At 45.5% G+C, this 24678-nt stretch overlaps 1 protein-coding gene across 2 annotated transcripts in view; it reads left to right on the plus strand.

Moving 5' to 3' along the window:
• The window catches only part of man1a1 (mannosidase, alpha, class 1A, member 1), a 164598-nt gene that overhangs the window by 130323 nt on the left and 9597 nt on the right, over positions 1 to 24678 (plus strand). For both annotated transcript variants that reach the window (XM_014205126.2, XM_045720801.1), the window contains exons 6-10: positions 15037 to 15160; positions 15478 to 15571; positions 21051 to 21166; positions 23036 to 23255; positions 23665 to 23837. In XM_014205126.2, coding sequence (XP_014060601.1) covers positions 15037 to 15160; positions 15478 to 15571; positions 21051 to 21166; positions 23036 to 23255; positions 23665 to 23837 — 727 coding nt within the window. The remainder of the gene's footprint in view (positions 1 to 15036; positions 15161 to 15477; positions 15572 to 21050; positions 21167 to 23035; positions 23256 to 23664; positions 23838 to 24678) is intronic.

Consider the following 24678-nt stretch of genomic DNA (forward strand, 5'->3'; position numbering starts at 1 on the left):
CAGTCTTCTGCCCTATTTCAGCGTGCGCATTGTTTTCGTGACATTGTCAGCTAACCCATCTATGCACTCATGACTAAGTTGCTTTGGATAAAGCGTCTGCTAAATAGCATGAAGACTGATGCTTTTTTCCCTCCAGATGGTTCTTCACCTTCCCCTCTTACAAAAGTACAAGGACTCGTAACTTGGCGACTGCCATGAGCTGTTAAATACATGTATTTGACCCGTGAATTGTCGACAGCAACAGCGTAACCCAATTCAAAGATGACAGCCACTTTACCTGTAATGAAAGGAGGAAAGTTTGGGCTATTTTGGCATCAGCACTTTGTCCTACTTTAAATGGAGGGACGCACTCTCATCCACTTACATCATATGTTAGAACCAGTAACCCAATTTCAGACAGCTACAGGAAGTTTTCCTGTACTCTCCTCAGAGAACAGTTAAAGGTAAGACAAGTGACTTTGAATGTTTTAGAAGACCATTCCCAAGATTTGTAACACTACGTTTTCATACTTTACATCCGAGTTTACATCCTTTTGTACTTTGCGGAGGCGGGAGTAACTTGAAAATCAAGAACCATACTTGCAATCATAATGTTGCAGTCATAGCAGATCATTTGTGCTCAGCAGTTATGTAGGCCTTAGTCTATTTTGTAGAAAATATGTTGCAAAACCGAGTATCTGTAGAGGGATGTTCCTACACCTGTAAGCCTATTGACCTGAGACCAACCCTACTGGCCTCCAGCCCTTTCTAAAGAGGATGACGTCTATATATAGACCCCGCTCTACATCATCAGTCCTCACTTAAGAGAGAGAACTTCACCTCCAATAACAGTCATTAACTGATAGAGGCTGCTGGAGTAGATGGCATGGCCTGGCCACGCAGAGCAGCTGACACTTTAGCGCTGCCAGTCTGTTAGTGGTTTAATGAGGAGGTGGGTCGGATACAGAGGCTTTTAAAGGCTACTACTTCCAAGCCATTCACATCTAGCAAATGACGGAAGGATGGTAGGAACCAGGGCTGATTTGGAGAGCAAGAAATCTAATGATTTGTGATACAACACGGGATCAGGGGAGATTGACGCTAGTTCCTACTTCACAGTAGGGTCGTTTTAAAAATATATCTTTTTCAGAAATGCCTTCTTGAACATATTAACTTTAATGTGCCTTAATTACAAACTTGTATGGTATGCGTAAATATGAATAGAGCATTTCAATTTTAAGCCTAGTTTAGCCAAGGAGAAAGCACTGAGCTATGTAGGGAGAAAGACAGGGTCCTTCCTGGCTATCCATGATTGGCTGAGTTAATGGAGGGGTCGACAATGCTGACGTTTGGCCATGCGTTTGCGTGTCAATTCTTAAAGAGATGGGTGAGGCTGAGGCTTAAGAGGGTGTGAATGATGCTGAATGGGCGTAAACAAAGAAGCGCTCTCTAGAAAGTGTGGAAATCTCATAAAATGTTCAAGGGCATTTTCTCCTACTTGTCTCCTAAGTGGGACAACAGTTTTATCAAGTTTATCAGCAGCATAACTTTCCCAGAAAAGCAAATCACTTACATTTTACATAAGCCCCCATAGAGATATCTGGTTACATTTTACTCGGACCACAGTGTTACAACCTTGAGCCAGATTGATCCAGAACTGATCTTTGGCACTGGGGGAATCCCATGGGAGTATGGTCAAAGCATGCCCCATCCCTTTCTTTCCCTCTCTCTTCAGGTCCATAGACCCTTACCTCTATCCTTCTTTTCCCTCTTCTTCTCATCCTCCTTTCTGTGGATGTCCAGATGAACATAGCTATGCATATCACTGTGAGTATGGACCGGGTCGAAGCTTGGCTCTCATGGGTCATTAAATGAGGCCATTTATTGTTGGTATATGACCGAGTCATCCTAGTGTGCATGGCTATCGTGGTGAGAGAAGTCCTCTTAAGGTCACAGATGGAGGAATCAGGATGGTCCTCCAATGACCACAGAGTTAGAAAGTCCCTGGCACACAGGCTTGCCACCTCATTAGCTGCTAATTAATTATGTGACCCTGGAACAACAATCTGATTAGCTTAATCTCTTCTGTTCTCTGCTCTGTTTGTATCCCTTTCTTTTCATCCTTCTGCAGTGGAGGAAATGTATTTGTTTTTTGAAAAAAAACGTATTTTCATCTCGGGGTTCACATTAAAAGAAAAGAATCGCACCGCTAGAATAATCAAACAAAAGAACACCAGAATGATTAGATCATTTAACATTTCATTCGCCGTTTGAAACATAAGAGGTGTTTTTACTTCTGTGAAACACTGCAAAAACCTTTAATCAAAGAGGCAATGGTAAAATAGTTGTGCAAGCTACATGACTAGATTCCTTTATGTGAAATCAAACACTATCTTAATTCTCCCCTTAACGATTTTCTCCTGAATGTCAAATGGAACATGCATTACTTTCATGTGACATGATACAGTTTCAAAACAATCATTTAAGCTTTCTGACCATATAAGACACAGGCATTTTACTGTTGTTTTATTTCTTTACCTACTTATTGTTCACCTAATACCTTTTTTGCACTATTGGTTAGAGCCTGTAAGTAAGCATTTCACTGTAAGGTCTACACCTGTTGTATTCGGTGCACGTGACAAATAAACTTTGATTTGACATGTCAATGTCCCGGAAAGTTGGCTTTTGTTTACTACGCCATTCTAGTCAAATATTGCATAATGAGCAGCATCTGTCCCGATTTTGGGACACTGATCCAGTATAGTTAACATACTTAGTTTTCCTTCCAAAAATGGGTAATTATTTCACTCATATTATAAGAAATTTAGGTCATGTTTAATAGAAATCTGGCAACACTGGGCAGTTACATTAAAACAGCAAAAAGTTGTCTCTGCGGCCCAGAGGAGGGCCACGCTCACGATTTAAGCATTGACATGGACTCAGAACATCCAATTTCATTGTTTCTCTATTAAATGTTTTAATTTTGAGTGTGAAAAACCAAAACAATCTAAAATCAGGAAAAATATAACTGAGAAAACATAATTTGGGAAAATATAAAACATAATTTTGGGAGAAAATCAAAGGCTTTATAGGGCCCCCCTTAGTTATTTATTAACCATTATTTTACCAGATATATTGACAGAAAACGGTGCACTTCTCTTGTACACCAAGGACCTAGGAAAGAGTTGCAGGGGAAAGGAGAAGAGAAGAATGTCCCTATTTGAAAGCTATAAAAAAAATGTGGAGCTTGCTAGAAAAGGCTGGAGAACCCTGCTATATTTAAAAAAATATATATTTTAAAAATGTATTCAAAGATAAATGACCAACATTACGATAGATTGCCATAGATTTCTGTTAATAACCCTAATTACTGAAGGTTCTGGTAACTTTGGTAAATGACCAGTAGCTTTGCAACCCCAGTCTGCAGGTGTACCAGACAGACAGACAGACAGACACCCTGTCAGTTTGTCTGGAGAGGATCAGAGGAGGCCTTTCAATGCACTGGAGACATCAGCAACTCACAGTAGCCCCCTGACCCTCAGCCTCAGCAGCTCTCCAATAGACTCGTCCCTGACTCCAAACCCCTTTGGACTGTCGATTACTAACCTCACATAAAATTGTGTCATAGTGTGACTTAGAGTTTCCCTAATATCAACAGTCCATGAAGTGAGACCCAAGTTCAAAAAAGTTATACAGACTTCCTTTCAGGTGATAAAGTCTCCAGTCTAAAGTTCTACAGAGGAAGATGTCTCTCATGAATAAACATCTAACTTCGTATTTTTTCATTATTAATGCTAGCGCTCAGGTGGGACTGACGTTTGCGCTCTTCTTTAGCGTCTTTGTATTGCGTCACACACCACCTGGCACGCCACGCCACACAGGCACCCTTTGAAGGAGGAGGACTAAGATAACACTTACTCCAGTCAGTCTCTTCCTGCTTTCTTCCTTTCGTTCTCTTTCCCTCCACTCTTCTCTTCCTCCCGGATCGCCAGAGAGTGTGCTGGCCGATGAACCCTGCCACTGAAGCAGTGCCTCCCCTCTCAGTCCGACACTATGAACTATTTCCTCTGAATCCATTTCCTTGGGATTATCTCCTCTCCGCACCCTCTCCCATCTCCTTTTAATAGTACCATAAGCAAGATAAAGGATTCCCAAATCAAATGTTCCCTGCCGCCGAAGCCTGACATCAGTTTAACTTGACTTAACCTGCCTAAATTCAATTAAATGGGAAATTGTTAGAGGGGAGGTGTTTGGTCAGGGACACAGCTGTGTGTGTGTGCGTGTGCGTGCGTGTGTGTGCGTGTCCATCATTCCCACACATGGCACAGTGTCATTAATCTGGCCAGAGCCAAACTAGGCCTATATTTTATTAAAGATAAGCTTTCTCAAGATAGCATGTTCCTAGTCCAACATGACTTGTTTTCATTACCCTGGTAGGGATGCTTCGGAGGGATGATCGTTGTAAATGTGCCCTTCCAGAGATGGAGACAAGAACAATTTGAAAGACGTTACCTTATCATATATAATGGCATATTTTGAGAGCCTGGGGCACAATACCAATAAAATCATAGCAATATGATACAAAAGTGTAGTAATTATTTATTTGATTTTCCAGTTATAGTTTGGTGACATGAAGACAAGCACTAAGACTCCAGTGACTAATCTCCAAATTGCGTCGTATGAAACTTCACTAGCGTCCTTGCTGTGCCATAAAAATGAATTGTACTGAACAAAAATATGAATGCAGCATGTAAAGTGTTGGTCCCATGTTTCATGAGCTGAAATAAAAGATTGCAGACATTTGTCATAGGCACAAAAAGCTTATTTCTCTCCAATGTTGGGCACAAATTAGTTTACATCCCTTTTAGTGAGCATTTCTCCTTTGCCAAGATAATCCATCCACCTGACAGGTGTGACATATCAAGAAGCTGATTAAACAGCATGACCATTACACAGGTGCACCTTGTGCTGGGAACAATAAAAGGCCACTCTAAACTGTACAGTTTTGTCACACAACACAATGCCAGATGACTCAAGTTTTGTGGGATTGGCAATTGGCATGCTGACTGCAGGAATGTCCACCAGAGCTGTTGCCAGAGAATTTATGTTAATTTCTCAGACCACATGTAACCACGCCAGCCCAGGACCTCCACATCTGGTTTCTTCACCTGCGGAATCGTCAGAGATCAGCCACCTGGACAGCTGATGAACTGAGGAGTATTTCTGTCTGTAATAAAGCCCTTTTGTGGGGAAAAACTGGGCCTGGCTCCCCAGTGGGTGGGCCTGGCTCCCCAGTGGGTGGGCCTGGCTCCCCAGTGGGTGGGCCTATGCTCTCCTTGGCCGACCTATGTGAAATCAATAGATTAGGGCCTGATTTTAATTTATTTCAATTGACTGATTTCCTTATATGAACTTTTCTCAGTATATTTATTTTCTTTCCCCAGGTTAGGAATAGAGAGTCAAATATAATCGAAGGTCGCTGCTGTGAGTAATCTTATTTTATCCGTTCAAGCCAGTGGGGTGGTGAAAACCAGCACAGCAGGGGTAATAGTCTATCCCCCTCGGCCCACTCCGTATGAAGTAAATAGCTGCATTGCTCTTTTTGTATATTGACTGTACCTTTTGTGTAATGTAAGCAAGCACTAGCATACAGAATGGGTTGATTTGTTTTTCTCCAAAGGTTAACCATAATTGTATATCTGGCTTTATATTGCAGTTGACTAATTTCATGTGGTCACAATAGCCTCATGGGTAATATGTCTGTCTTTGGAGCCTACTTAAGTGTCCAATACACTGAGTATACAATACATTAGGAACACCTGCTCTTTCCATATCATAGACTGACCAGGTGAATCCAGGTGAAAGCTATGATTCCTTATTGATATCACTTGAAAAATACACTTTAATCAGTGTAGATGAAGGGGAGGAGACAGGTTAAAGAAGGATTTTTAAGCCTTGAGACATTTGACACATGGATTGTCTGTGTGCCATTCAGAGGGTGAATGGGAAAGACAAAAGATTTACAGTGCATTCGGAAAGTATTCAGACCCCTTGACTTTTTCCACATTTTGTTATGTTACAGCCTTATTCTACAATTGATTAAATTGTTTTTCCCTACGCACAAAACACATTTACATAAGTTTCAGACCCATTACTCAGTACTTTGTTGAAGCACCTTTGGAACCGATTACAGTCCCAAGTCTTCTTGGGTATGACGCTACAAGCTTGGCACACCTGTTTTTGGGGAGTTTCTCCCATTCTTCTCTGCAGATCTCCTCAAGCTCTATCAGGTTGGATGGTGAGTTTCGCTGCACAGCTATTTTCTGGTCTCTCCAGAGATGTTCGATCGGGTTCAAGTCTGTCTCTAGCTGGGCCACTCAAGGACATTGAGACTTGTCCCGAAGCCACTCCTGCGTTGTCTTGGCTGTTGTCCTTTTGGAAGGGGAACGTTCGCCCCAGTCTGAGGTCCTGTGCGCTCTGGAGCAGGTTTTCATCAAGGATCTCTTTGTACTTTGCTCTGCTCATCTTTTCCTTGATCCTGACTAGTCTCCTAGTCCCTGCCGCTGAAAATCATCCCAACAGCATGAAGCTGCCGCCACCGTGCTTCACCGTAGGGACGGTGCCAGGTTTCCTCCAGACGTGACACTTGGCATTTAGGCCAAAGAGTTCAATCTTGGTTTCCTCAGACCAGAGAATCTTGTTTCTCAGTGTCTGAGAGTCTATAGGTGCCTTTTGGCAAACTCCAAGCGGGCTGTCAGGTTCCTTTTACTGAGGAGAGGCTTCCGTCTGGCCACTACCATAAAGGCCTGATTGGTGAAGTGCTGCAGAGATGGTTATCCTTCTGGAAGGTTCTCCCATCTCCACAGAGGAACTCTGGAGCTCTGTCAGAGTGACCATCAAGTTCTTGGTCACCTCCCTGACCAAGGAAGGCCCTTCTCCCCCGATTGCTCAGTTTGGATGGGCGGTCAGCTCTAGGAAGGGTATTGGTGGTTCCAAACTTCTTCCGTTTAAGAATGATGGAGGCCACTGTGTTCTTGGGGACCTTCAATGCTGCAGAAAAGTGTTGGTATCCTTCCTCAGATCTGTGCCTCGACACAATCCTGTCTTAGTGCTCTACGGACAATTCCTTTGACCTCATGGCTTGGTTTTTGCTCTAACATTCACTGTCAACTGTGGGACCTTATGTAGACAGGTTTGTGCCTTTCCAAATCATGTCCAATCAATTGAATTTACCGCAGGTATACTCCAATCAAGTTGTAGAAACATCTCAAGGATGATCAATGGAAACAGGATACACCGGAGTTCAATTTCAAGTCTCATAGCAAAGGGTCTGAATACTTACGTAAAGAAGGTATTTCTGTTTTAATTTTTTTGTTACATTTGCAAACATTCTAAAAACCTGTTCGTTTTGTCATTATAGGTTGTGTGTAGATTGAGGAAACATTTTTATTCAATACATTTTAGAATAAGGCTGTAACAAACTTTGGAAAAAGTGGAATGCTTTCGACACCTTGTAAAGTCCATACCGTGATGAATTGAGGCTGTTCTGAAGGTGAAAGCGGGGTGCAACTCAATATTAGGAAGGTGTTCCTAATGTTTGGTGTACTCAAAGTATACTGCAGGAGTATAGCAACGTGGTCTGGTGTTGTTCACGTCATTTGAAATTCAACTAGTTTAATATGGCTGATTTAACATGTCCAAGAAAACCTTCTTTTTTTTTTAACAGAAGTAAACATTTGCACCATATCCCTTTTCAAAAGACAGCCCCCACAGAAAACTGTCTCATCACTACTCCCATTTACCCCACCAAGCCCATAGCAACAGTGCTGTCAGCAGCATCCCAGCTTACACCTGGCAGATGGCTTATTTATTTCACCAAATGACATGTTGGACAGGTACAGAGAAGTTGTCAATCAGAGTGTAGTATTGTGTCATGGTCTGAAAGCAAGGATCAGTAGTTGTGAGTGGAACGAAACTAAGCCATGAATAGTTATAACATATGGAATGCTTCTGGAATTCAAAAAAATGTGAGATGTTGATTTCTGTTTAACTATACTGAACAAAAATATCAACACAAAGTGTTGGTCCCATGTTTCATGAGCTGAAATAAAAGATTCCATACATTTTCCAAAAGCACAAAAAGCTTATTTCTGTCAAATTTGGTTCACAAATTTGTTTATATCCCTGTTAGTGAGCATTTCTCCTTTGCCAAGATAATCCATCCACCTGACAGGTGTGGCATATCAAGAAGGTGATCAAACAGCATGATCATTACAGAGGTGCACCTTGTGCTGGGGACAAAAGGCAACTCTAAAATGTACCACAGACCACGTGTAGCCACGGCAGCCCAGGACCTCCACATCCAGCTTTTTCACCTGCGGGATGGTTTGAGACCAGCCACCCAGACAGCTGATGAAACTGTGGGTTTGCAAAACCGAAGAATTTCTGCACAAACTGTCTGAAACCGTCTCAGGGAAGCTCATCTGCGTGCTCATCGTCCTCACCAGGGTCTTGACCTGACAGTAGTTTGGCGTCATAACTGACTTCAGTGGGCAAATGCTCACCTTTTGATGGCTACTGGCACGCTGGAGAAGTGGGCTCTTTGCGGATTAATCCCGGTTTCAACTGTACCTGGAAGATGGCGTCTATGGCGTTGTGTGGGTGAGTGGTTTGCTGATGTCAACGTTGTAAACAGAGTGCCCCATGGTGACAGTGGGGTTATGGTACGGGCAAACATAAGCTAAGGACAACAAACACAATTGCATTTTATCGATGGCAATTTGAATGCACAGAGTACGTGACGAGATCCTGAGGCCCATTGTTGTGCCATTCATCCATATTTCATATTGCACGGCCCCATGTCGCAAGGATCTGTACAGAATTCCTGGAAGCTGAAAATGTCCCAGTTCTTCCATGGCCTGCATACTCACCAGACGTCACCCATTGAGCATGTTTGGAATACTCCGAATCGACGTGTACGACAACATGTTTCATTTTCCGCCAATATCCAGCAACTTCGCACAGCCATTGAAGGGTGGGGCAACATTCCACAGGCCACAATCAACAGCCTGATCAACTCTATGCGAAGGAGATTTGTCATTCTGCATGAGGCAAATGGTGGTTACTCCAGATACTGACTGGTTTTCTGATCCACACCCCTATCTTTTTTTTAAAAGGTATCTGTGACCAACAGATGCATATCTGTATTCCCAGTCATGTGAAATTCATAGATTAAGGCCTAAGGAATTTATTTCAATTGACTGATTTCCTTATTTGAACTTAGAAATGTTTGCATGTTGTGTTTATATTTTTGTTCAGTGTATATAAAAAATGAATTGTCTGCCTGCCGTTTATGTAATTCACTGTAAACAGTTTGATCATAGGGCCCTGGTGTAGATTTGCTTTCCTCAGTTGGTGGTGATTCAGTAAGACAGGTTCTATATTTGTTACCTTAGAGTAGACGTCATGTCGTTAGCCGCACTGCGCCGCTTTTCAATCGAGTTTTTGTTCTGGGGACAGAGAGCAGGTCCAGCAAGGCCGGACTCCAGGCCTGGTGTATTAGTTCTCATAATTATAAATTAGTCTCCCTCCTCAGGGAATAATAGCTCAATTTGTATCTATCTTTTAGAATTCCCCTTTCCCTCTTATAAAATGGAAAGCAGGAAATTACTCTCCGATCAAATTGAACTTTTAGTTAAAGCGGATGTCATCACACGAAGTTAAAGCCAACTCTCTTTTTCCCCGCCGTCTTGGTATGAAATATGGCAGCTTTAGCAGATTTACTCGTTGCAGTTCACGCTCAGGCTGTGCAATCCATCCCGAGAGTCTGGGGAAAGTGGTTTGATTAATAAGCCTAGATTCCGAGTGGCCCAATTAGAGAAGCCATTGAGTGCCGTCCCTCAAATATGAATTACAGCTGCCGTTTATAGCTCTGGCCTGATGAAACCAGGATAGCCTGAAGTTGATAGTTGATGGTGAGAGGATTGGTGCCACTAGGCCGAAGGGACAGGTTCAGACATTACGTCAGACTCGGATGTATGTAAGCTATTATATGTTACCTGTAATTGGATTGGCAGACAAGGTTGTTTTGGAAAACATCTCCATTTAAAGGATCACGTTCATACTTCTGCAACATTAACCTTAATCTTAACCTTATCTGAGTATCCCCAAAACAAAATGCCTCGAGCCACTGGGACGGTAAAACCACGTGTGTGTGTGTGGGCTGCTGCAGTCCCTGTGAAAGAGCCACTGGAGTAGCTGTCTAGTCCTGACAGACCCTCCTCCCTCTGTGCTGTAGCTCTCCAGCAGCCAGGCACTACTCCAGGGCAATACCAGACAAGCTCCTGGAGCTAGACTCCTACAATGATCCCCACATACCCCACCCAGCCTCCTCAGCCCCGCAGGATATAGAAGACTGGCGTGATTTAAGGAATTTAATTAAGGCCTTAACTGCGGATCTATAGCTCCCCTTTCGCCCGGAGCGAGTAAGAGATAGGGAGGAGAGATCAGGTTTGGAACTAAGAGCTAACAGCACGAAGCAGTAAGCCAAAGCTTCAGTATCCTTTGTGTGCACGCTGCCCACATACAAAGGCATTGGCACCTGACTGGAGTAAAGTGGAGTGTATGACAGAGCCGCTGTTAGTTCATTGTCCAGAAGGCTGTTTGTGTTCTCTCAAGGTCCTGTCAGCCACTACGTTATGTACACAGAGCTGCACATTTGTTAGTGCCAGCCTGCGTCTCTCTTTCTTTCCCGTAAAAGGAATGGGTAAAAACCACTGAACTGGACCTAGTGCCCACAGATTCCAGACCTGAGGCAATAGTTAAACAGAGAGAAAGGAGGGAGAGGAATATTGATAGTTTAGTTGGAGAGAGAGAAAGAGAGAGCGAGGTAGTAGAGTTCCCTCCCTGTAATATAAATGTAGCATTTGAACCCCACTCATCCTCGACCCTGTACCTTTAGGCTTAGCTATGTGCTTGTTTTGGGCTCCCCTATACTCCCTGTTGTTATTCTTCCTCGGGATTTAGATCTCATCCAAGGGCTTAGGAAGGGATTTGACACATAGACCACGGGAGGGAGGGAGGCCAACAGATAGAGAGGCCAACAGATAGAGAGGGAGGCCAACAGAGAGAGAGGCCAACAGAGAGAGGGAGGGAACAACTAAGGGAGGAAGGAAGAAAGAGAGACCAACTGAGGGAGGGAGTTGGGGGGGGGTCCATTTCAGGCGCTCAGAGTGCAGTCCAGACGAGTGGTCAGGTTAAATGCAGCTCTTAAGGCATCCACATGCTTCCCAGCCAACGCAGTTCCGAAGAGTTAGTGCGTATGTTATGACATTTTGACGTTTTTGTTCGTTTTGGACATCCGTAAGGGTTTTTTCTGCAGTTCAGGAGCACTTTCGGAGCTGAATTTCAGAACCAAAGTTTATGCCCCATCATTGGTGATTGGTCAGCAGTAGGGATTCTTCAATAAAGTACAGTGCATTCGGAAAGTATTCACACCCCTTCACTTTTTCCACATTTTGTTACGTTACAGCCTTATTCTAAAATTGATTAAATAAATGTTTTTCCTCTGCAATCTACACACAATACCCCATGACAAAGCGAAACCATTTTTTTAAAACATTTTTGCAAATGTATTTAAAATGAAAAACAGATACCTTATTTAAATAAGTATTCAGACCCTTTACTATGAGACTCGAAATTCAGTTCAGGTACTTCCTGTTTCCATTGATCATCCTTGATGTTTCTACAACTTGATTTGGAGTCCACCTGTGGTAAATTAAATTGATTGGGCATGATTTGGAAAGGCACACACCTGTCTATATAAAGTCCCACAGTGGACCAAGCCAATTAGGTTGAAAGAATTGTCCGTAGAGCACCGGGACAGGATTGTGTCAAGGCACAGATCTGGGGAAGGGTACCCAAAAAATGACGCAGCATTGAAGCTCCCCAAGAACACAGTGGCCTCCATCATTCTTAAACGGAAAAAGTTTGGAACCACCAAGACTTCCTAGAGCTGGCCGCCCGGCCAAACTGAGCAATCGGGGTAGAAGGGCCTTGGTCAGGGAGGTGACCAAGAACCCCATGGTCACTGACTGAGCTCCAGAGTTCCTCTGTGGAGATGTGATAACCATCTCTGCAGTACTCCACCAATAAGGTCTTTATGGTAGAGTGGCCAGACTGAAGCCACTCCTCAGTAAAAGGCACATGGGAGACTAGTCAGGATCGAGGGAAATAATGAAAGGAGCAAAGTAGAGAGAGATCCTTGATGAAAACCTGCTCCAGAGCGCCTCAGACACGGGCGAAGGTTCACCTTCCAACAGGACAACGACCCTAAGCACACAGCCAAGACAACGCAGGAGTGACTTCGGACAAGTCTCTGAATGTCCCAGCCAGAGCCTGGACTTGGAACCCAATCAAACATCTCTAGAGAGACCTGAAAATAGCTGTGCAGCGACACTCCCCATCAAACCTGACAGAGCTTGAGAGGATCTGCAGAGAAGAATAGGAAGCTGGTAGCGTCAAAGGTGCTTCAACAAAGTACGGAGTGAATGGGTCTGAATACTTATGTATATGTGGTATTTCCGTTTATCTTTAATTTATTTGTAAACATTTATAAAAACAGTTTTTGCTTTGCCATTGTGGGGTATCGTGTGTAGACTGATAAGGAAAACAAACTATTTAATCAATTTTAGAATAAGGCTGTAACTTAACAAAATGTGGCAAAAGTCAAGGGGTCTGAATACTTTGCGAATGCACTGTATTTGTTGTCATTCAACGAGAACTTGTTTTCATGCACATTATTTGTATGGAGAAATACTGCACATAACGTCTTAGTTAGATGTGAACTTGCGCGACTGAGATTTCCTCCACAAAAACATCAAAATGAATGACATTTCTAATTCTGACTATTTTGAGGAAGTTTATACTGGCTACGGAGTCTCGAAATGGACAAAGTACTATTGACACTTTTTCAAGCAACGTTTTTTTAATGGAGTATGCGAGAACACTCGTTCGGTTCGCTAGCCGAGTTCGCTAGGCGCCAGCCGAACTGAAACATGCTGACGCCTTTATAGTCTGGAGAGAGAGGACATGGCAGCGCTGGGCCGCAATGCAGCCAAGAGCTCACTGTACTGTGTTGTAATGGACCATTATGGAGATGAAGGAGAGATGGCAGGTCTGTCTGCATCCACCTACCTTAACCTCATGGCTGGCTGCAGCAGGTACACTGCTGATACTGATGTCATCTGATTCTCCTCAGCTCTCACACACTTGACAAATAACCCACACACACCGTCACACAACTCACTGTCACACACGTGCGTATATCATCTCCATCCCAGGCTGTGGCAATCTGATTAAGTCTCTGGTAATAGATCTGGGCACTAACAATCATAAACACCAATTACATTTTCTGACCCAGGAACAGACGCTTTCTCTGCCTTTTCTTTCCTCCCAGACATTTTGTGCGATTTTTCCAGAATTTGTGTAACATGATTTAATCAGCTGTGTAATGAAAAACAAATTGTTTTGGCACAGTGTGTGGTTGAGGGGGGTTATTACAATACGCACCCATCTTTGAAAAGGTTGAGCAGTGTGTTCCTGGCTGCTTCTCCCTCTCTTCCCTTCCCTATGGCCCAGGCCACGGTCCTGTGTGTTTGTGCGTGCACGTTACATTTACATTTTAGTCATTTAGCAGACGCTCTTATCCAGAGCGACTTACAGTAGTGAATACATACATTTAATACATTTCATTTTCATTTCATGCATTTTTTTTTTTTTTAATATATTTTTGTACTGGCCCCCCGTGGGAATCGAACCCACAACCCTGGCGTTGCACACACCATGCTGGCATTGCAAACACCATGCTCTACCAACTGAGCCACAGGGAAGGTCTATGCAGGCAACGTTCATGCGTTGCCTACATGCATGAGCCTAGCATTGGGGCAGGCCCTGGATCATTAGTGATAGTGGAAGATCATTTCAGCGATAGGAATGATGACATTGGTGGCAACACTAAGACCTTATGAATACACGTCATCGACTGGAGGCCTCTGCATTGCCTGCCAGTTTCTCTAATGAATCCCGTGCTATAGGCTGTTGGTGTTTGTCAGCCCTTTTTTTAAATACGGACCTGGAAAACCGCTTCAACCCAATTCTTGGTACGGAGAAAGGTCAAATTAGTTACACTAATGTTTATGAACAAGTTTGCTTTCCTAATGAAGTCAAAGGGATGCCAGTTCAATTTGGGAGTCTGGGTAGAATATGTTTTACATAGCACTCACTCGCACGCACGCACGCACGCACGCACTCACTCGCCCACACAGGGATATGTTTTTGGCTCTTACCCTTTGGTCCCTCCAGCCCAGCTGTACTAGCCAGAACAGATTCATGCAGTGTTAATGACAGAAATCTCCCAGTGCTCTGTCTCTCACACAAAAGCTAGAATAACAAATGTGACACACGTTATTATTTGGGGAGTCAATGATTACACACCATTAGCAGACTGAAATATGGTTAGTCCTAATATACGCACTGGCCCATCAGGGTGACTCAGGAAGCGATATTACACAGGAAGCAGGGTAATAGAGAGAATTTAGAAGGGCAGCTCGGACCCGGGCGTGCTGTTTTAAAAACAATCAGGCAGCCCAGATACACGGTTGTGTTGGACATTTTTATATCACACACGCTGTGGACAGATAGTATTAGAGGAGTAATATGTGGTCTTTTAAGTTAATTTCATTTGGTATGATGTTAAAACAGATGAGTATTATATCTAAAGTCACATTCCTAAGACAGGAGGAAGGTTTTGACCCCACTGACGTGTGTAGGGTAAGTTGACAGGTTTATGGAGGCGTGAGCTCTCTAGGGGATGTTTGTGTGGTGGGGTTTTGACTGAGGTAAATGTTTTGACTGAGGTAAATGTTTTATGTTCTCTTCCTCTGCAGTGATGTTTGGTGGACCTGAGGTTTCGTAGAACCGTGTTTGGTGTTCTATGCAGTAACAGTGTTGTTTGGAGAAGCTGACTTAATTAGCTGTGTTGTCTTGTTGTCTCTGCAGTGGCATCGGGAGGAACTGGCCGTGGGCGTCTGGAGGCAGCAGCATCCTGGCGGAGTACGGCACCCTGCACCTGGAGTTCATGCACCTCTCCAAGCTGTCAGGGAACCCAGCCTTCGCAGAGAAGGTGAGAGCTAGGGAGCCACAGCACATTCCATTCCAGTGCATTAACACCAAGTGTAACTGAGCACTCAGCCAGCCTGATGATGGGGTTATTCATAGCTGCGACCTTGATTACTATTCATGTTAACGCCTGTTCTGCAGGTAAATGCCTTCTTTCGGCTCTGAGCCACCGGCCTCTCTCTCTCTTATGCCTCCCTTAACTGCCGTCCCTGCAGTAAGGCCATTTAAAGTGCATTACTGTGCCGTGCTGCTGGAAGATTAGGCGGCAATGAGGTATTTGCAGGGAGAAAGTAGAAACTCATTTCCTCCTCCTCCTCCTAGGTCATGAACATCCGGAAGGTTCTGAATCGACTGGATAAGCCCCAGGGACTGTACCCCAACTATTTGAACCCTAACAGTGGACAGTGGGGACAACGTAAGTCCCCCTCATCCCTCTCTCATCTCACCCCTCTCCTGTCTCATTCCCATCTCCCCTCTCACCATTTTCTCCCCTCTTTCCCTCTTCCATCTCATCCCTCTCTCCCATCTAATCCCTTCCACCTCCCTCTGCATCACTGTTTAACCATCTCTCCTATCTTCCATCTTGCCCAGCCTTCTCTCTTTTCACCTCTCTCATCCCTCTCTTCCATCTCACCCCTTTCCATTAGTGGTTCACCAGTGGCTGTCAATCGATGTTCCACAGCCTGTAATTATCAAGGTATTTACAGCTGGGAGAGCCACTTCAGTTCAATGTGAGCACTTCTGATTGAGTGGGCTGTGCATTAGGAGATGATGTAACTTAACGCTGCCCAGGGGGTGAGGGACATCAGGGAGGAATAAGTATCTGTGCCTAATGACAGTACTTAAACATGGTGAATACTGCCAGTAAAGTTAATTAGTCCTCTCTTGCTACAGTTCAGTCGTGATACCTCCACACAATACTACTCAAACTCTCCTGCTCCTTTGACTCAAGGCACCCCAACAGTTCAGTACCCCCATCTCTGGTATGGAGCAACTTCTACTATGACATTACCCAGCTCTAGCCAGGCCACCTCTTGACAAAACAAGCATCAGACCCAAGAATTGCCTGGTTGTTAATCTAGGGCGCAGTGAGGTGGTTGGGAGAGGCGGTGGTGGGATGCAGTAACCCTGCAGTTTTTCCGTGCTCAGACAGCCCTGTGCCCAGCAGACAGCAGCTTGCGTGGATCCATTCTCAAATTATTGTGTTTGTCTCTGAGCCGCACAAAGGTTAATGAGATGCACAGACCAGATCAGACCAGACCAGTCCCTAGCTCAGCCATATGCTGCTGGCTGTAGCATCCTGATGGACCCACTGCAATCTCTATCACACACACACACACACACACACACACACACTCATTTGAATGCATATCTTAGCTGTTTTGTTTGTTTTGCTATTCTGTGCGATACCTCCCCCCTCCCCACTGTGTGTGTGTGACCCTCTGTAATTGAATGGCCCCTCTACGCCCTCGCTGAAATGTCACGTCTGATGAATACCCATACTAACTGTCTTTGTGTTTGTCTCTGCTGTAGTCCTGGTCAGGGGGGGGGGTCAGAGAGGGTTCAACGCTAATGACTGACCGCTGTGCGTCCAGACCCTGGGTCAAACTGGGTGGAGGGGATCAATGGAAGGGGAGGAAGAGGAGGGCAGCCGTCCGGCTTGTTTCTCATTCTCTCTGACAACTTGATCCATCCCACGGGGTTTTTTGTTGTTGTTTTTTGTACAGTTTACAGCTCCATAATTTAGTGGAGCATAGGTGGTGTTGACATCAGGTCACCCAGCAGAGTGATGTAGTGACCCAGGCCAGGGTGGAGTGTAGTGGGGTGGGGGTGCTGTCAGAGTCCTGTGTCTCTCTGGATGACTCTACATCGTTGGGTCTTTGAAAAGCACTACTTAAGTCCCGTGTCGTAGTAGTATTATAATTATTATCATTACACGTAGCTATTCTGTGAATTGCTGACTGACTAGGGGAAGGTTTGCCAAACCAAGCCTTAGAGAACACAGAGAAGGTTCCAAGACAAACATTGCCAAAAGGCACCTCTAAAAGTGTTTGTGGTCTACATGGTCAGTGTTAGCTGGAAGACGAATTTCCAAGTAGAAGAAAAACAACTCCATTGACAAATAGCCTGAAGTATAGGAATGCTAATGTTGGCTGTGACAAAAATGTAAAGTGATTTTTCAGGTTCGCACCAGAACCATTTGCCACCTGAGGATATTTTACATAAAGGTCACTTGTGATCTGTATTTACTGGTAGAGTAGACCTGAGGGTGATGTCATAGAAATGGTCTTTCCATTCTCAGTGTTTCTCCGTCACGGTATAGACGGCCTATCACAGCTCTGGTGATGCTGTTGTAGTTGACGTTTCAATATAAACCATCGGTACAGTGTCCCTTAGAGCCACGTATCTAACAGTCGCATCTTCTTGTATGTGTGGATCTGCCTATGACATGGCCCCACGGACATGATGGAACATCGTATCAAACCAATGGCATTGCCCGCAGACATGACTGTCATCCTATCACACCAATAACATGGCTTACAGTCATGAGGACATCTCACCCTTAGGGAGTGAACGTTATTTACGGTATATTAAGGGGTACACGGAGGTAATATTTTACCTGGACTTCCCTGAGCGTTTGAAAAAACCCCACGTTAACCTCCCCTACAAAATGATCATTAAAACCAAAAGCAGGGAATATTAAATCCCTTATTAGTAGGCTATAAATGTTTCGGTCTACATTTCTATCAAATCAGTGGTTGAAATCGCCTGCTGTATTCATACCATCGTCATGTTATCCGCAAAAGGGAGGCCTTTACCAATTTAAGAGTTAAGGGCCGTCCACACCAAAGACTAGAACTAACTGCGTTGGCCAACATCCACACTAGAAGAAAGTGTATCGTTCCACAGTATCCTACACCTGTCAATCAACTGATCAAAGCATCCTACTGCAACGCTGTAGGCCTATTCATAAAGTGGTAACACAGACCATTCAGTGTGTCAGGGTGTGTTCATTGTCATAGTGACAACTGCAAATAACACTTCAATGTAGGCTACATGTAGCTTAATGAAAAGTAGAATATATTAACTTGCATTTGAATGAAATGTAGATATTCAACAATGAACACTGTTTAGCCTGCCATTGCTTGCCTTGCCATGTCATTGCTTGCCTTGTTGCTCAAGTGGTTTGTAAGTGATTTCCATTTTTCTAATAGATGTCAATTCGTTTGGATTTTTTTCACTGTGCACATCACTGTCTATCCTGTGCAACCATTTAATACATCAGTGCAACAATGTTATCATCACTGGCCAGTGATGCACTCTCTATCTGCAACTTTCTATGCTGTAGGCATTCAGCAGTTAGCAAGACCAAACCTGCTTCTCTCTGCGAAAAGCCTATTAGGTCTAGTATAAAAATAATCTAATATAGAATTTTGTAGCCTATTGTTTTCCTGGGATTTTCCGAGAAGATGAATAGCGGAGAGTCTTGCATCCGTAGCCTATAGCCTATTGCACACGGGAATAGCTGGAAGAGAGACGCTAGAGTTGTGTAGCCAAAGACGCTAAATATTAGCTAGATACACGACATCGCCAAAAGTATGTGGACACCTGCTCGTCGAACATATTATTCCAAAATCATAGGCATTAATATAGAGTTGGTCCCCCCTTTGCTGCTATAACACCCTCCACTCTTCTGGGAAAGCTTTCCACTAGATGTTGGAACATTGCTGCGGGGACTTGCTTCCATTCAGCCACGGATGTTGGGCGATTAGGCCTGGCTCGCTGTCGGCATTCCAATTCATCCCAAAGGTGTTCGATGGGCTTGAGGTCAAGGCTCTGCAGGCCAATCAAGTTATTCCACACAGATCTCGACAAACCATTTCTGAATGGACTTTGCATTGTGCACAGGGGCATTGTCATGCTGAAACAGGAAAGGGCCTTTCCCAAACTGTTGCCACAAAGTTGGAAGCACAGAATCGTTTACAATGTCATAGTATGCTGTAGCGTTAAGATTTCCGTCCACTGGAACTAAGGGGCCTAGCCCGAACCATGAAAAACAGCCCCAGACCATTTTTCCTCCTCCACCAAACTTTGAGGTTGGCACTATGCATTGGGGCAGGTAGCATTCTCCTGGCATCCGCCAAACCCGGATTCGTCCGTCGGACTGCCAGATGGTGAAGCGTGATTTCCACTGCTCCAGAGTCCAATGGCAGCGAGCTTTACACCACTCCAGCCAACACTTGGCATTGCGCATGGTGATCTTAGGCTTGTGTGCAGCTGCTCGGCCATGGAAACCCATTTCATGAAGCTCCCGACAAACAGTTCTTGTGCTGACATTTCTTCCAGAGGCAGTTTGGAACTCGGTAGTGAGTGTTGCAACCAAGGACAGACGATTTTTACATGCTTCAGCACTCGGCAGTCCCGTTCTATGAGCATCTGTGCCTACCACTTCGCGGCTGAGTCATTGTTGCTCCTAGACATTTCCACGTCACAATAACAGCATTTACAGTTGACCGGAGCAGATTTATATGAAATGACAGGCAGCCTAGGATAAACAAGAAACCCTTACATTATTGTGAAAATAACTTTTCACGAGCTGTGGTCCTTAAGTATGTGTGCGACGCCATGCTTGTTGATTTTTGGTGCTTTCAAGAGAACTGGGAACTCAAATCATGACTTCAGTGGTCTTCAAGTCGGAGCTTAAGAAAGATGCCAGAGTTTCCGACTTTGAATTCAGAGTTGGATGAGTCGGGAGTTTGTGTGTGTGTGTGAGACCAACGTCCAATTCAGTAAGTCAATTCCAAAATGCTGACGTTTTAATTGATTACAAATTACATGACCCTCCTTCAACCTAGTTTCCTTTCCTGACGAAAACTGGGTGGGAACTGAGCGGTCAGGCATTTATTTTACGCTACGATAGATTAACGAGATCCTATCAGATCTCCAGTCCAATCAGACTGCAGGGCTGCAAGACAGTGTGATGTCTGAGTCCTCAGTTCGCAGGCAGTTTAATTTGTCCCTGTCCCTTGTCGATCAGATCAGAGCCATGATCAGATCCTTGACCTTGTGTTCCCTCTCTGACCTGCTGTTAACCCCTGTGGCATTGACCCCAGTCGGCAAGGAAATACAGTCCTTATGAGGGCAAGGCCACACTCCACTACAAACTCCTCCTGGAGCTCTGTCCTGTCCCTTTTATTACTGCTGACGTCTAATCTATATCCCCCACACAAGGCTTTGGCTGTTAATGACATATACATATGTATGAGGGGGCATGACGATCACTATGATGAACAGCGGCTTGGCTTGACTGAGGCTCTCTCCCAGACCCTGGAGACTCATTCCTCACAGAGAGTGAAGTGGACAGGAGAGCACATCACCTGGCACAGCACGGAGCACAGCCCCACACCTCACTGACTGTCACAGGGACTGTCTCTCTTTATACCCGGCTGTGGTATCGCTGCTGCTCCCTGCATAGCTCAGTCGGTATGCACACGGTGACCGGGGATGTGCCGGGGGGACCTGATAAACTCATCAGAATGCCAATCTCCCCCTTGCAGACATCTTCCATACATCAGCCATCAAAGGAGACTAATCCCATTACTCCTGTAGCTTTGTTGGGCTCTGTTTGAAAAGGTGTCCCCGTCCCCTTGGCCAGGCCTATGCCAGACACGTCCCTTTGTCACTGAGGTTCTGAGGCTGAGCAGGTATTAAGGGGCCATCTTCCTGTGTAAACAGCCTCGGGTGCTGAGATGGCCGCCATCATTGGGCCATTCATCATCCTGAGGTGAGGCAGGCCACTGGGGAGGGAGGGCTGCTGCTGGCAAGATGAGATAGGTAAATTAGCCTGGCTCCAGCATGATGCTCAAATCTTTCGTGTTGTCTCTGTCCTGTAGATCACGTGTCAGTGGGCGGCCTGGGAGACAGCTTCTATGAGTACCTGCTCAAGGCCTGGCTGATGTCAGACAAGACGGACGAGGAGGGCAAGAAGCTCTACTACGACGCTCTGCAGGTAAACCCTCAAGACACCTTACCTAGCCTACACACCTCTCTTCTCTCCCGTCCTCTCCTTTCCTCTCCTCTCCCCCACTCCCATCCCGTCCTCCCCACTCCCCTCTGCTCCTCTTCTCTACTCTCGTCTCCTCTCCTCATCCTTTCTTCTCTCCTACTGAGATTTAATGGCTACAGTACCAGCACAATCTGAAGCGCTGACTAAACCTTTTCACGAGGCTCTTTTGACCTCCATTGAAAGCTTCTTTTGTCAGCGTGATAACAACAGTTACATTTCTTAAATGACTGAACAGTCCGAGTCGGAAATCAGTATCAGTAGTGTGGGCTGCTATGTGAAAGCAAGACATGCTACGCCAGGCAGGGGTTATCTCTGAGTGTGAAGTACTAACCGCACTCCACAGAAGCTGGAGGAGCAGGTAAGTGGGGTTGGAGGAAGCTTTCAGTGGATGGGGGTCAGCCAGACTCAGAGCTCTGTCTGGTGAGATGTGCTCTGACTGCTGTTAGCCAAATTCTCTGTTTCATTAGAGCCAAGCCTCCTGTCCTGTTGGAGATAATAACGTTGTTCTCCGTACGGAGGTCCACAAGGACCCAGGATATTACCCTCCATTCCCCTCCCAGCCAGCCATGTTTCCCCACCACACCTGCCTACCTACCAACCCGCTTGTCTGCCATCCACCTGGGCGAGACACCACAAGCAGGTCACCCACAGCGAGAGGGTCCCTATTGCCACGCCAAGCCATCCTCCATTTGGGTCAGACAGCCTGAGAGGCAGCTGGTTAGAAACAGACTCTGTTCACTTATTAATGGCTCCTTGGCATCCTCGCCTCAGTGCCGGCCCAGCCTACATGCTCTCTATCCCCCCGATGAGAAACAAAGCAGCCAGTGCTGAACAAGATGTGCTGCTGCCTGCCTCTGTCCAGGTCTGTTTGTTCTCGAAGCACTAGTAGTCAGAGGCAGAGATTGAAAGAAATGGCCTGAGTTTTTTTTTCTTTCTTCTCAGCAGGAACAAGCTGGGCTGTTGCTAAACAGGATATAGGCTGCCTTTTAAAGAGACCAAAGGAAATGAAATAACCAGTTTAGGAGAATATTAATCGGCTGATTTTCTGTGGCGGAACACGCCAGGCAATGCCCACCCGCATATAGACGGCCCCATTTACGTGATGGGTCACACACTACAAAAGCACAGATCTGAATTATCTTTTAAAAACGTAATTGCTTTCGGGAGATTTGCAATATTACATTTTCTTGGGTTTTCCCTCGGCAGGAGAAAAGCAAACCCAATGAATATGAAAATAAATGTGCCAAATGAAGCGATGAACAACGAGGCGCATCAGAGAATGCACTTGAGATAGTATAGCGTTTGAAGCTGCCTTCGACTCGCTGCACATATTTATTCCCTATGTTAGAAGGCAGGATCTTTACTCTCTCATCGGTAATGGCCGTGTAATAACCGTGTGTTGTCTGTCAGTTGTGATCTTACTGTATTGGACACCTGCTGTGTGGCTAGCGGGAGACACCGGCCGGTCGTTTTGAATCATTTGTGATCCTCCTGGTGTCGTGTCTCGCCGTGGATGAAACGCAGCCCGCCATTCCAGAATGTCTCGGGATAAAGTGGCCCTCCTGTCTACAGTAAAAGCCAGGGACAAATAGGAGCAGCGTTCTTTGGCCACGCCGCCCAAGCAAATGCATAATACTGGCCACCAGCTGGGACCCCTGGTTTTCAAACAACATCCGTTTTATCAAGGTTAACAATGCTGTTTGGGTGGTATTTATTCATGTTCCACTCCATTTGTAGGGGGAATGGCCCCGGTCTGGGACTGGGGTTGGATAGATGGCTCACCTGTATGCCGTTCTTGTCATTGTCCTCCAGGCCATTGAGACCAGTCTGATGAGGAAGTCCAGCGGTGGACTGACGTACATCGCCGAGTGGAAGGGCGGCCTGCTGGAGCACAAGATGGGTCACCTGACGTGCTTCGCCGGAGGCATGATTGCCCTGGGGGCCGACGGAGCTCCCGAGGACAAGACGGGTCACCAGATGGAGCAGGCCGCAGAGATCGCCCGCACCTGCCACGAGTCCTACGCCCGCACCAGTGAGTCTGACTGACCCCCTCATCTGGGGCACACCAGTGTCCCCGTCTCCCTCTACAGCAGGGGTAGGCTAAGAAACTCCTCCCAGGTCAGGTGGTATTAGTTCTGAAGCCCAGACAAAAGGAGGTGTAGGACTCAACAACAGCACACACTCACTCTTTCTCTCACACTCACACACACACCCCCCACACACTCCTCTTCAGAGCAAGCCAGTGTGAAATGAAAGATTAATGAGCATTGAGCCTGTTTTCTCTCTGAGGCCAGGAGGGGCTGCTGGGTAAGTAGAGCGTAGTGCCAGCCAGGTTAAAATCTTTAGTTATTTTTGATATATTTTTGTTTTGCTTATCACCTTCTAGACCTGGTTGGGGTTTTTCATGATGTTGTCTTCTTCCTTGCTTCTCCCTCTTCCAGCCCTGAAGCTGGGCCCAGAGGGGTTCCGGTTTGACGGCGGCGTGGAGGCCATCGCCACACGGCAGAACGAGAAGTACTTCATCCTGAGGCCAGAGGTCATTGAGACATACATGTACATGTGGAGGTTCACCCACGACCCCAAGTACAGAGAGTGGGGCTGGGAGGCTGTGCAGGTGAGAACTATACTACCCATCATCCTTCAGAATTATCCCACCACAGTCCTTTCTGTCATGTTTGTGTCATCCTGTCCCCTCCTAGCCTCCACTGAGAAGAGACTCTTCCTCTTAGATCTTTGACAGTGAATTTAACATTTTTCATTTGACCTTTATTTAACTAGGCAAGTCAGTTAAGAACAAATTCTTATTTACAATGACGGCCTACCCTAACCCGGATGACGCTGGGCCAATTGTGCGCCACCCTATGGGACTCCCAATCACGGCTGGTTGTGATACAGCCTGGAATCAAACCAGGGTCTGTAGTAACACCTCTAGCACTGAGGTGCAGTGCCTTACACCGCTGCGCCACTCGGGAGCCCAAAAAGTCAAAAGGGCTCTGTACGCCGACAGACCCCTGTTCATTGTGATGTGTAGACTCATTCAGGTCTACGCACTGCTAGTTCTGAGTACAGTAGTCTTGAAAACCTCTGAGACTATTCCTTCCTCCCCACCCACTCTCTCTCTCATCTCTCTCTCATTGCTATGCTGCAACAGATCAGAACAGTGGTAATGTTGAATGCTGATTGCTCAGATCCCAGAGCAATGCTGTTGTATCCACTAATGACATGAGATTACCTCTGATGGGCCTTGTGTTAGCTATAAATATGATCTGGAGCCTGCCTTCCTGCCTCTCTGCCTGCCTGCAGATAACTCCTCCTCCTGCCCTCAACCCTCATTCAGCCAGAGTGGATGTGTAAACACTGCAGCCCCAGCTCCATCCTTCTCAGACCCATTTTCTCCCGGAGTCATATTGCCTATTGCAGCCTCCTCTCCTCTCCTCTTCCCCCTCCACCTGCAG

Source organism: Salmo salar, chromosome ssa06 (genome assembly GCF_905237065.1).
Source record: "Salmo salar chromosome ssa06, Ssal_v3.1, whole genome shotgun sequence".
NCBI classification, from domain to species: Eukaryota; Metazoa; Chordata; class Actinopteri; order Salmoniformes; family Salmonidae; genus Salmo; species Salmo salar.